Source organism: Suricata suricatta, chromosome 4, assembly GCF_006229205.1.
Source record: "Suricata suricatta isolate VVHF042 chromosome 4, meerkat_22Aug2017_6uvM2_HiC, whole genome shotgun sequence".
Lineage (NCBI taxonomy): Eukaryota > Metazoa > Chordata > Mammalia > Carnivora > Herpestidae > Suricata > Suricata suricatta.
Genome location: NC_043703.1, coordinates 146499834 through 146513713, shown reverse-complemented (window position 1 = coordinate 146513713; position 13880 = coordinate 146499834). Strand labels below are relative to the sequence as shown.

Sequence of the window (13880 nt, the reverse complement as noted above, 5' to 3'; positions counted from 1 at the left end):
ATATCTTCTAATTCACCTATTCTTCTCTCAGCCTTGTCAATCCTTGAGGTGGCTGCCTCTAGTTTGTTATTCACCTCATCTATAGCCTTTTTTAACTCATCACACCTATTTTCAAAGTGCCTAGTCATTGTCTCAGTTGATTCTTTGATGCTTTTCTCAACCCCAGTGATTAATTTTATGACAAGTTTTTAAAATTCTTGATCCGGTATGTTGTCTAGATCTGCCTTGAGCAGTTCTGTGGCTGTGACTTTCTCCTGGAGGTTCTTCAGGGGAGAGTTCCTTCGTTTTGTCATTTTTGTTAGTTGTCTGTCTCTTTTCACCTTTAGAAAGCTCGTTGTACACTGTGCACCTGTTAAAGGAGGCTAATTGACTGTCTAGGGCCTGTCATTTCAGGAAATATTCTTTTAATGGTGTCTCTCAGTTTCTCTTGTTGTGCCTTTGAATATTTTATTTCCCTACTCAGCAATATTTGGGACTCGCTGTCTTGCACACTTTGGCTTGTTTCTTGGTGTAGCCCTTAGAAGGAAAACAGACAGACAAACACAGAGGGAACAGTAACAAACAAACGCACAGACAAATCAAACAAACAAACACATTAAAAGGGGGAAAGAAAAGAAAGAAAATGGAAAGGAAAGAGACAAAAAGAAGAGAAGAAGAAAAGAAAAAAAAAGGAAAAGAAAAGGAAGGGGGTCAGAGACAACAAAGGACAGTGGACAGTCTAAAAGTGTATGACCAGTTGAGGGGAGAGGTAGGGATGAGATATAGGAGAATATATCTGGATTGCAAGAAGGTAAAAAAAGGGAGGAAGGAGAATGGAAAATAAGGAGTAAAAATTTTTAAAAATTTAAGTAAAAAAAGTAATAAAAAATACGTACAGAAAAAGAGGAAAAGAAAAAAAATGAAGAAAAAAAGAGAAAGATTGTGGATAGGCCTGGTTTGGTTTGGTAGGTCTCAGAGGCTGCTCTCAGAGGCTCCGCCTTGGTGTCTGCAGAGATTAGATAGGCGGCACACCTAGCTCACTGAACTGTGAACTGTAGCCCACTCTAATGAGTCTGATCTCCTTGTGCTGTGGTTGAGCCTAGTTATATTTTCCAGGCCCGCCTCGGTTCAAAGTTCCAGTCCATGCACTTTTATGCTACCATAGATGAGATGTATTTGCTTTGGTGGCTGGCTTCTTAGGGGGAGGAATCGGTTTGTCTTGGCTCCGGCAGGGATTTCAGCTGCCCCTGCCTGAGGCAAGATGTGCAGCAGGAGGTGAAGCGCGCACTGTCACAGACCCAACCCCCAGCCGGGATCGTGATCGCGTTGGGGGAGGAATGAGTGTGCAGCTGTTGATCGCGTTGGGGGAGGAATGAGTGTGCAGCTGTTGCCGGAGGCGCCGGGAGCTGCAGGAAATGAACTGGGAGCTCCTGCAGCTTGAGTGCGCCCAGGACTCCACTGCAGCCAACTCCTTGCTGGGATCGCAGAGGTGGGGGATAGTTTTTCCCTGTTGGCACCCGGGATTCGGGATTCAGCGGCCAATGCTGGGGGCGAGATGCACAGTGGAAATGAGGTGTGTGCTCCCACTCCCAAAACCGAGGTTGAAGTGAGTGCCCCTGACACCGCTGCTGCCGTGGCCACTGACTCCCTGCAGAGATGGCGCAGGGCTGGAAGCTGTTCTTTCCCTTGTGCCGCCTGGGTTCGGGATTCAGGCTGCCCAGCAGTTATCTATGGAGTGAGCTTCTCTCTCCAGGCGCGGTTAAGCGTTCTTTATCTCTTCTCCAGAGACAGTACTGTGAGCGTGTTCAGTCTCTCTGTCTCTTCCCTTTGTCTCTCAGTCTCCGCGCTTGCCTTGCGTTGGGCTGGGGCACCCACCTCCCCTGCCCATCTCGGGCTGGCCCATTTTCCAATCTCCCCAGTTCGCACTCACTCACTCACTCAGGTATCCTTGAGGTCGTCTTCTTTCTGGATTCCGTATTTTCTCCTTCTGCTCTTGCAGATGAGAGTAAGGTCCTTCTCAGTTTGATAGATGGGGCAGACGAAGTTTACAGAGCTCCCTTCCTCTCTGCCATCTTGGCTCCTAAAAAACCTTTTAAGAAAAATCTGATGTTTTATAGAACCAATGAAATGAGAAAAAAATGAAGAGTTCATTGCTTTGAATCCATTTCTTTGCTTTTGTTTTTTATTCCTGGGCATAAGAGTTCAGATACTGGCAGGCCATTTATGGCAGAGACCTACTGGGGTAGGGGTTCTTCTCTGAGCCAGGGCTGGCCACCTTCTGAGTTTTGGTCTCTGGCTTTGTAGAGTCAGAGAGACTTTTTGTTTCCAGACTTTTAAGGAAATCTTTGTTTTGGCATTTGCTTCAAAATATCTGGTTTTTAACAGGAAACTAGGAGGGATTCCAAGAAATAAGAAAGTATAGTATCTACACAGTAGAAACTGTCTTTAAGGAAGTCCAGGCATTGTACTTGCTAAACAAGTATAAAATAGATAAATTGGATTTCATCAAAAGTAAAAACTGTTCATAAGGAAAATGTTTGCAAATTATGTATCTGCTAGAGGCTTAGGACCCTAATATAAAACTCCCATGGCTTCACAAATAAAGACCAATAACCCAATTTAAAAACCGGCAAAGAACCTGAATAGACATTTGTCCAGAGAAGTTATACAAATGACCAGGAAGCACATGAAAAGATGTCATTAATGATTAGGGAAATCAGTGTAAATCAAAACTGTCATGAGATACCATTTCATATCTCCTAAGATGACTAAAATTAAAATTGCAAAACAGAATAACAGGTTTTGGTGAAATTGTGGAGAAGTTGGAATGCTTATACATTGCTGTAGCCACTGTGGAAGACAGTTTGGCAGTTTCTCAAAAAGCTAAAGAGAGTTGCATTATGACTTAGTAGTTCCACTCCAAAATACCAAGAAAATTGAAGGCATGTTCACATTTGTGCATATAAATGATCATAGAATCATTTTTGCTAAATAGACTGCAAATGGAAAAACCTAATGGTCATCAACTGATGGATAAACAAAATGTGGTATATCCAAACAATGGAAAATTATTCAGCCATAAAAAGGGCGATGTAAATCCTAATACTTTATCACCTAAGAAAGATTTCAATTGACATTGCAATGAAAAGATGAGAAAAATTGAAAACTTCTTATAGAGAAACTTGGGTGTCTGAAGATGCTAGTCTGGAAATATTTTTTATGGCAATTGCCCACTGCAGGAGCTTTTTGTTTGCCATGATTTTCCTGTGTGATTCTTTTCGTACAGCTGTCAGGTTGGAGAGGTTTGGCCCTCAGATGTCCCTCTCAGTCATGTCTGTGCTGCTTTGTGGTGATTGCCTGCTAAGCATTTAAAGTTTATTATTAGAGTTGTTTACTAACATGTTGTTACTTAGTTTTCAAATTATGTGGTTCTCAGCTAAATCTGGGCGATGAGTGACAGATTTCTTATGTTCTAGAACTTTACAGTTCAACTGAAATAGAAAACACTGCCCTATTTCTTCAGCCTCACCTGTTTGGTTTGAGAGAGATGTGGTGTCTAATTCCCAAAACTGTTCTCCAGATTGGATGAGGTTGTTTGAGTGTAACATAGCAACTCTTTTTCAATCAACAGGGTACTTTGACTTAGAAACCTTACCTCTTTTAAAACGTGATATGCAAATTGGTTTCCTGAAACCAACATTTCTTTTCTTAATGAACCATATTGAAGTGCCCTTACTGGCAAATATAAAGCCATTCCGCAAATAGAACAGCTGTAATAGTTTTCACTCATCAGGGGATTTGCATTCCGGTATCTGTATATTGTGTTTTGTAAATAGAAAGCAGTTAATACCAGAATCATATCATCAGCGAATTGTTGGTGACCCTCTCCTAGCTTCTCACTGTTGCCTCTTATTTTGGTAGGCCCGCCTGTCTGACTGCTGTTGAGTTATTGTCTAACGTTGCCTCAGCCCCAGAATCTTGGATAAATTTAGACGATGTCGATCTCTAGCCAGTAGTCTGAGGGGAGCACAGTATGGTAATCTTGTTTTCAGTCTAGATTTATTTGTTGCTCAAGATTATTCAGTCTGCAAGATTATATTATTTATGTTTACACTTATATCACTGTAACATGACTTTATGTCTTTTATAGTACTATGAAATATTTGTTGGAGGTTTTTCCTAAACAGTATATTTTTACCAAAGATCCAATTTCTGGATCAAGAGGATAGGATTCCCCCTGGCCCCCATTGAAAATCGGGTAAAAAAGGTTTCATGTAAGCTCATTCTTTCACTTACAAGAAAGAATTCCAAAGCTTTATGAATGATTCCAGGAAATATATTAACCATAAAATATCTTAAATATCCTTTAAATTTTTATATGTCATATTAGCTAAATAACTTAATCACTTCTAATGCATCGCCTATCTTAGCTTCTGTATCTTTTAGGCATTATGTTAGATACTGGATATATGGTAAAAAGATCTAGTAATTGTCTTTGAGTTCATAATCTACGATGGAAGACAAACAAGAGAATTATAACTTAGCACATAGTATAGTATAGTAAAGTATAGTATAACACAGCATAGTATAATAAGTATAGTATATTGCCCTTTCTATTTTGAGAGTCTGTAAGATTCCAAATGGGTAAATTCTCAGGTATAACCTAATATCTTTGGAGGCAAAAGATGAGCAGATAAGGAAGTAAGAAGTGGCCCCTGAGCATGAGATAGGAATTAGCTAGTTCCTTTCTTTTGGTTTAGCAAACTCCAAAGTCTTTTCTTTCATTGTCTCCCCCCTTCATTTTCTGCTCTCTTTTATTTTTATTTCTGTTGAAAAGTTTAGAATAATGCTCCATTACTGTAAAGGTTATTGCATAATTACATTATTTGTATTAATACATTTAAAAACACTACATTTTATTTCTCTGTGAATATAGAATGAGGTGGCTGCTTCTGTGATATTTGACTCTATGATAACGTCTTTATGCCTCTCTGGGTTTCTTAGGAAAGAAGAGAGCAGTTGTTTACAGTACTACACACTTAGATGATTCTTATTTTGTGTTTGGTTTAAGAAGAGATACAAACATGTACAGATTACAGTACTACACACTTAGATGATTCTTATTTTGTGTTTGGTTTAAGAAGAGATACAAACATGTACAGATTACAGTACTGTATCACTTAGATGATTCTTATTTTGTGTTTCGGTTTAAGAAGAGATACAAACATGTCGGATCTTTTGACATCTGTTTTGTTGTGGTGATTGTTGTCTGGCCTGTTTGCCTTTGCATTGAGGTTGTCCACCTTGTAATTATTGTAATGATTTTCCTTATCGTGGGTCCTTCCTGTCCCCCCAGCACAAGAGATTTAACAAGTATTTTTTTATGATGACATTACTCCACAGTGCAGCTCATCTCATTTATTCATCATTAATAGAAGCCTGGAACGTGAACATCCAGCATATTTTATACACATAGAGTTTGAGGAGACAGTGGGATATCCAAATGAAAAAATCCAGTTAGCAGTTGGAAACTTAAATACCAAATTACTGAAATGAGAAAGATTATACTTACCCTTTATAGCAGAAGTCTTACAATGAAAATCAGATCTCGTCGTTCCTCTGTTCTTAACCCTCCACCGGTTGCCTAATTCAGTCAGAGTAAAGCTAAAATCTTTAAAATGGTTTTTGTACCTTACAGGATGTAGCCTTCTGTGCTCTTTCTGAGTTCATCTGCTCCCTCACTCCCTGGTTCTGACGACACCGATCCCTTTCATGTTTTGCAAAAAAGCATTGTTTGAAGCTCCAGCCTTGAGGCCTTGCAGCCCTTCCCGTTGCCCCTGCCGGGAGCCTTCTTCCCTTGGATCCTGCCCCCTTCCTGCACCACCTTCAAGTCTTTGCTCTTACCTCACCTTCTCAGTGTTGCCTCTTCTAATAACTGTGTTGCTTAAAGTTGCTGTCCCCTCCCTTCCACACACTCACGCCTCTACTTTTGTCTGATTTTTCTCTGTGACACACAGCACCTTCTATTATACTCTGTAATTTACTTTTTTAATTTTATTTATTCTCTCTCTTCCTTACAATAGAATGAACCTCTGTGAGGATGAGGACAGTGATTTTTATAAATTTTACTTACCAGCCTGCCTAGGATTCTTTCTCTCTCCTCTCTCTCTCTCTCTCTCTGCCCCGCCACCTCTCATATTCTCTCTCTGTCTCTCTCTCTTTCTCTCTCTCAGAATAAATAAATAAACATTTAAAAAAAGGAAAATGGTCCAGCAAGAGGTGATGAGAGGAGAATATGAAGAAGGGATGGACTGGGGAAATATTTAGGAAATAAAAGTTGACAAATCTTGGTGTCTGCTTGCATGTGGGATACGAGAGGAGGTTGGAAGACTCCAGCATACCAACTCAGAGAAGAAATAGATGAGGTGAAGTTAAGTTCGGTTTGGAAAGTTGAATTTGAAGTGCCTGTGTGACATCTGGATGGAGATATCTGGTGAGGAATTGGATTATGGGTCTGAGACCCAAGAGATCTGAGCTAGAGGTAGAGATTCAGGGATAATCAGCATAGGGAAATGCTTTAAAACCAGGCTGAGTGAGTAGAATCACCCCAAGATAATGTATATAGTCTGAGAGGAAAAAGAGGCCTTGGACATTAGAACCATGAAGAATTCTGACCCCCCAAAATTGGGCAGAAAGTACTTAGAGTAAGATCAGAAGAAAACCACAGAGATTCTACTCAGGTTTAACTTACACATCACTTCTTTGGAGAGGGCCCCAATTAAAATTAGGTCTCTTCTGTTGCTTCTCTCTATGAACCCCATTCTTTTCCTTTGTAACTTTCATCACAGTTTAAAATTATATATTACTTGTGTGTCTTATTTGTTATGTCTTCCGCTCCATGAGGGCAGGGACCTCTATTTTGCTGTCCATTTATTTGCTCAGCTTTTAGCACAGTTCCTGATACATGATAGATGCTTGATTTATTTGTTAAGTAAATGAAGGAAGTGTGGGATCACAGAAGCCAATGGGTGACAGTATTTCAGAAGGTTAACTATTTCAAATGCTTCTCCAGTAGTCCAGTAAAATAATAATAATAATAATAATAGTAATAATAATAATAATAATAGTAATAATAGTTTGCTTATATTGAATACTAACAAATGAAAGGATGAAAAGCATGCATTGTACTTCTCAATAAGATTTGGGATGAGTTATCCACGAGCGAACACCAGGTCCTCCTGGAGCTCTCTGTCTAAAGAGAAGATAATAACAAGTCAGCATCTCCAGGAACGGCACTCTGCTCTTTACATGCACTGTTTCGTTCAGTCTTTACAGCAGATCTGAAGGTGGGTGAAGGTAATTATTATCCTGTGTTACAGATGAGGAATTAGGTTTAAGGAGATGACACACTTTGCTCAAGAATAAGCAGAGAGTGGTTAAGCCAGGATGTAAACTTAAGGCCTTTCTGACCCCACAGCCCATGCGTTCAACCACCAGGCTCCAGTGGGGGGATCCGTGTGATTCCTCCTGGGGAACTGAGATCTTGGAAATGACATTTGAGCAGGAATGGTTTAGGTACTGTTTATAGGACAGATTAGAAGTGAGAGTGACTGGAATTGAGAAGCCAGACCCGTGGACCTTGCATTAACCCACAATGAAACACTGGGTTCCAGCTAGAATCATAACTATATCTGAGGATAAAAAGGAGGGGACAACCTAGGATCTTTTATTAAGGAAGAATTGACAGGACAGGGGTACTAAATAGCAATGAGGAAGAAAAGAGAAAAGTAAAAAGTAATTACAAGACTGCAGTCCTAGGTGTTGGAGATTTTTATGAACCGCACTTCTCAAATGGGAGAAATTCAAAATGTGCCCCCTTTTTTTACATGCCATAAATAAACTCATGATTAGAATTTTACTTATTATTTATACACAGTAAAGGGGGAACCAACAGTCTTTGGTATTGAGATAGGACAAGGCTAGAGACAGAAAGTTTCAGGACTAGAGAAAAAGGATTTATTCACATATATTGATTAAAACCATGGGAGAAATTCTTATGGGTCTCAGCATTCTTTATAATAAGCTTTATAAGCACAGCTGTCATTGCTGTGGGTTAATCATTTTATAATTTAAGGAAAAGTTAAAGGTTTTTCCTATTTAGCAAGAATTTTCTTTCCTTTTTCAAGGGTAGATGGAGTGAAAACAAATGGAGGAGGTATGTTGTTTGGCACTAATAATATATAAAAGGCGGTCATGACTGGAAGCCCAGGAATAGGACTCGGAGTTTTATTAGGGATTCCACAGAGAGAGTGGTTGACAGAGACACGTCAGAGTGGACCTGTGAGTGTAGTCACGACCTGGCACAGCGTGTGAGAGGGACCTGGCTGGCGTGCGCAGGGCAATGACTTTGTGTTCTCTGGCATCTATACCAAGATCCTAACATAGACTAAACATTTGATCTTTGTCGCCTGACCACATAAACACAAGGTTAGGAGTATAGAATTCAGAGTTGGTGCATACCAAATCCAAATCGTTGCTTCAACTTTAATCGTAAATGTATTATTTATTTTCTTAGCAATGTAAAATCCCAAACCTTATGAGTAAAACTTGTTTCAAGTGCTTTTCAAAGTATAATCTAAAATAAATACACTTAAGAAAGAATTTCTCTGACTCCCTGTTATGCATTCTTCTTAGAAACATCTGAAAGTGATTTTTTTCTCTGAAAAACAATTCAGTATCTATTTCATTATTCTAATAATACTTTCATCTTAATTGATGAAATTTGTTTTGTTTTACAAATACAGAAAAGGAAGTATAGAAACACTGAATAGCTGATGACTCCGTATAGATGGGGATACTTTTATGATGGCTGTAATTAGCTATTTACAGAGACCCAACAATGTTTAGATACCTTCTAACATAAGGGAGCTTCCTCCTCTCCTGTGATTAAAAAGGTCACCAGAGTAGATTTCCTATTGTTGTCCTTCCTTTTTAGGTGTGAAGTTTTTCAACATGAGTGGCCTTGGGGACAGTTCATCCGACCCTGCTAACCCAGACTCACATAAGAGGAAAGGATCGCCATGTGACACACTGGCATCAAGGTAGGAATACTCTTTTCTTAGTCTATATGTAGGGGAGCTTCTTTTTCATTTTCATGGCCATGTAAGAGTTCATGTTCCATCTGCTCCAAGTCTTCTGGTCTTTTTTGAGTCCCTTATACTCACCATGTTTTCTTGTTTCCCCAGGGCTTTTACACATGCTGCTCCCACAATCTAGCTTGCTCCCTCTAGATTCCTCGCATGCCCCCTTAGACCTTACCACCTTAAAAGGAGCCTTCTCTTACTTCCATAACTATTATGTTAAGTCTTCCCCAATCCTGCATCTGTCTCACATGTATGTTTATAGCTCTGATCCATAATTTCAGGTTTTTACTAGTTCATGTGGTTATTTCATGAATTTTCCTACTACATGCTTAGGCTGCCGTTTGATAAGGACCACGTCTGTTCTTGCTGTTTTATCCCTAGTTTGTAGCATAGTGTGTGGCTTATATATAGTAAGGACATAGTAAATATTTGTCAAGTGAATAAATAAGTCCATTGTATAGCTTTAACTGCTATCTTAGAACATTATGTTAATAGAACTAAGAAATATCATTATTTTTATAATATTAACATTAGGAATTTAAAGAATGCCTATTTGCAAAATTAAATATTTGTATATCATAGGGATTATGATCACCTTAAATAGGGTAAAAGGGAAATTACTGCTCAGGAGATTCTAACAAATGCCAGATAGAGAAGGAAACTCAATCGCATCAGAAAAGCAGCTTCCCACCTGTGAGAAGAGTGGGGGGTCCTATTCCATTCAGCCTCTAGGATCCAGACGAAGCTTCCTCAGCCTCACACCGTTGACATTGTCAGGCAGGTGACTCTTTGTTGAGGGAGCTTATCCTGTGTGTTGCAGGATGTGTAGCAATATCCCTGATAGAGGCCACACTAGAGGCCAGCAGCATCTTTCTATCAGTTATAACCACCAAAATGTCACATCAGTTGTGACTACCAAAAATGCCGTGAAACATTGTCGAATGCCTGTCAGTGTTTCCCAGGATGGGGAAAGCAGTATGGCCCTGTTGATAGTCACTAATCTATAGAGTGAAGTGGCAGAAGATTTTTGTCACTGGATTACATGCTTCTGTCTCCTGGGGGATAAAGGAAGGATTTTAACAAGAGAGTAAGTGCCAGGGCTCCCGTCTAGAGACAGAAAAGTTAAATCAATTAAAAGAACTGTCCTAGAGAGAGCATAACTTAAGTATTCATATCCACAGGTAAGTGTCCAAATGCTCAGAAGAATGTTGATATCAAGATACAATCCATATTTGTGTTGTCATGGTTAATGTTCTTGTTTAATCTGTATATAAAGTCAGTCATTTTTGAAGGAAAACTTAAGAATAAATAGCGTCTGGATGGCTCAGTCAGGCATCCGACTTCAGCTCTGGTCATGATCTCACAGTTTGGGAGTTTGAGCCCCGCATCAGTCTCCTTCCCTGCTGTCAGCGCAGAGTCTGTTTCGAATCCTCTGTGCCCCTCTCTCTCTGCCCTGGCCATGCTTGTGCTTTCACTCTCTCTCTCTCAAAAAATAAGTAAACATTAAAAAAAAAAAGAATAAATAAAACTGTTGATTTTTTTGGATTTAATTTTTTATTGGGGGAAATTTTTGAAATCTATATAAGAATAGAAACTAAGAAACTATATACTCATCAAATATAATTGTTCATATTTTGTGGTATTGCTTTAGTATTTTAAAATATTTTATCATATTTTTATAGTCTTGTTTGAGTAAGGTAGTAAAATGATTAAGTATTAAATTCATTTGTCTGCAATTAATTTCTCCATTTATTTTATTTTTAAATTTTTTTAATGTTTACTTATTGAACAGAACATGAGAAACAGAGCATGAGTGGGAGAGAGACAGAGAGAGAGGGAGACACAGAATCTGAAGCAAGCTCTAGGCTCTGAGCTGTCAGCACAGAGCCCGATATGGGGCTTGAACCCACAAACCATGAGATCATGACCTGAGCCAAAGTTGGACATTTAACCAACTGAGCCACCCAGGTGCCCCTAATTTCTCCATTTTTAATAATTATATATATATAAGAATTGATGAGTAATATAGAATATTTATAAATACACATAATATATAATACTGTGTACTGTATATATTTTTCTACAGTATAGTTTTTTCAGCATGAGATATAAATATATACAGATTCAGTTGTATCACGTTTTTATTAAATGTTGTATGACAGGAATGTACCCCCATTTGAATAATCCATTTCCCTATAGGTTGACATTCCCTGTATAGATAAACAGCCTTTCTGTTAAAAATTTTGGGCTAGCACTGCAGCGAAGGAACATCTTCATATGTACCTCCTTACTTTATTTTTGCTTGTTTTCTATTTAAATTCAAGTTAGTTAACATACAATGTAGTATCAGTTTCCACACCTCCTACTTGATACATAAGAGTTTATGGTAACTAGGTCACTACTGCATCCTCACACCCTTACCCACACTGTCCTCTTCTTACTTTAAGCCTGCCAATCTGATGAGTGTGAGGTTACAGTTTCAACTATATTTCACTGAAAACTAGATAAACTGATTTTGATTTTGATTTTCCTCTTCTGTGAATTTCCTGGGTATATTGTTTGCCCATATTCCTACTGGGTTGTTTTCCTTTTCCTTTTTATTTATAAGTTATTTTTAATTTTCTACATACTACTCTTTTTGGCTTATATTTGATGTAAGTATCTTCTTCTGGTCTGTTTAACTGTCTTGGAAATCTGTTGACGTACCTTGGAACCTTCAGTTCTCATGTGTCAAGCTTTTGGAGGTCTTGTTTAAGACTTTTTTTCCCCTCTGCTTCAAGGCCTTCAATGTATTTTTCGTATTTTCTTTTAATATGTATAGAATTTTAATGAATCTAGAATTTACTTTTGTGTGTGATATGATGCGGGGACCTAATTTTATTTTTTCCCATGTAAAACGTAAGTGATTATGGCCCTATTCTTTCCCTGCTTTTGTGCTGTTACACACATATATATATATTTAATTTTTAATGTTTATTTTTAAGAGAGAGAGAGAGAGAGAGAGAGAGACAGAATGTGAGTGGGGGAGGGGCAGAGAGAGAGAAGGAGACACAGAATGTGAAGCAGGCTCTAGGCTCCAAGCCGTCAGCACAGAGCCCGACGTGGGGCTTGAACCCACAAACCATGAGATCATTACCTGAGCCGAAGTCAGACACTTAACCAACTGAGCTACCCAGGTGCCCCATTGTCCATTCAGATTTTTAAATAAGATTTTTAAGTTTCTCCTAAAGAAAAATATTCCTGGAATTTGGATTAGAACGTCATTTATGTTTATAGATTAAATTGGAGGAAAATTGACATTTTTTATTTTCCAGACTCCAGATTCCTAAGTGTTGTTATTTATGACCATAAAGGCTGTTCACTTATTCAGGTCTTCGTTATGTTTTAGTAGTCCTTCAGAATTTTCCCCTTTGAACAATTAGCCCATCTTTAGTTAGATATATTCCAGGGTACCACAGATTTTTGATTGCTTTTGAAAGTGGAATTATTTTATCTATTGGATCTTCTGACTGACAGCTTTTAACAGGAATGCTAATTATTTGGGATTATTGATCTCATATACATCCCTTGTTCTAAATTCTCTTACTTGTTTTATGGTTTATCTGTAGATCTTCTTTGATTTTTTTATACATACATAATCATGTCATTACAAATAGCAAGAAGTTAATATATTTTTTCTTCTTAGATGTTTTAGAGATAATAATCTTTGTATGTTTACTTTCAAAATATTTGAAAACATTCCCTTCTTCAGGTTTGTACGCATGGGGTTCAGTTTCAATTGATTTTTTTGATATAGTAAAGTAAAACTGTGATTTTGAAACCGATTGAGTTTATGCATGAATACCACCTTGTAATACTTCTTTTGGTTTTGTTATTATCTGCCGTCTCTTTAAACAGATTGTGAGCTTGTTAATCATAAAGAAAATGTTAGGCTTCCAGGTATTGCCCTTTGTACAAGAGCCCTGATAGAGTTTCTTAGTAATTGATGCCTCCTATCTCTTCCTGTTCCCTCTTCTCCATTCCTTAACTCTACTAAGAGAATAGAGATTAAAATGCCAGTCTCCTAATGCTGGGTAGCTATGCCTTGTGCTTGTTTAACATTTCTAAGTCAGCTCAACAAGTGCTTTATTTAGTGCCTACTATTCAACCAGCATGGTGTGCATGACGATATAAGGATATAAGCAAAGTGAGTCATGTTTTCTATCTTCAGGGAGCTTACAAATCTGGTCATGCCACTCATTCTACTTCTTAAACCCTCTGGGCTTCCCTTTGCCCAGAAAAAAATAATCATAGCCAAAACGATGACACTAGGTAACATCTATTGAACTAATAGTATATGCCAGCAACTTTGCCAAACATTTTACCTATAACATCTTTTTTAATTTTCACAAAATTCTAAGAGATAATTAATGTCATCACCCCTGTTTTGCAGATAAAGAAATTCAAGCTTAGAGAAGTTAAATAGCCGTGAAGTAACTTGTCCAGGGTTACATAGCTGAAAATGACTAAAGAAATTTGAACTTGTGCTTTTGAGCAATACATCATGCTCTTTATCATGGTATATGTGGCTTGGAACTCATCTCTTGCCCTTCTGTTTCTTATCTATAGTTCAGCCATACTGAACTACTTACAGATCCTTTAACTTGATCTTTTCATTCTCATTTTACACCTTTGAAAAAACTGGGTGGTTAGTCTGCCTCCCTGGCCCCTAGGTTTGGTCATCTCATTCCCTAGGTGTAGGTGTGTTCTGGATGAACT

General features: G+C 38.3%; 1 protein-coding gene across 2 annotated transcripts in view; it reads left to right on the top strand.

Moving 5' to 3' along the window:
* The window catches only part of NCOA1 (nuclear receptor coactivator 1), a 236954-nt gene that overhangs the window by 141547 nt on the left and 81527 nt on the right, over positions 1-13880 (top strand). For both annotated transcript variants that reach the window (XM_029938200.1, XM_029938201.1), the window contains one exon: positions 8975-9080. In XM_029938200.1, coding sequence (XP_029794060.1) covers positions 8992-9080 — 89 coding nt within the window. In that variant the 5' untranslated portion in view covers positions 8975-8991. The remainder of the gene's footprint in view (positions 1-8974; positions 9081-13880) is intronic.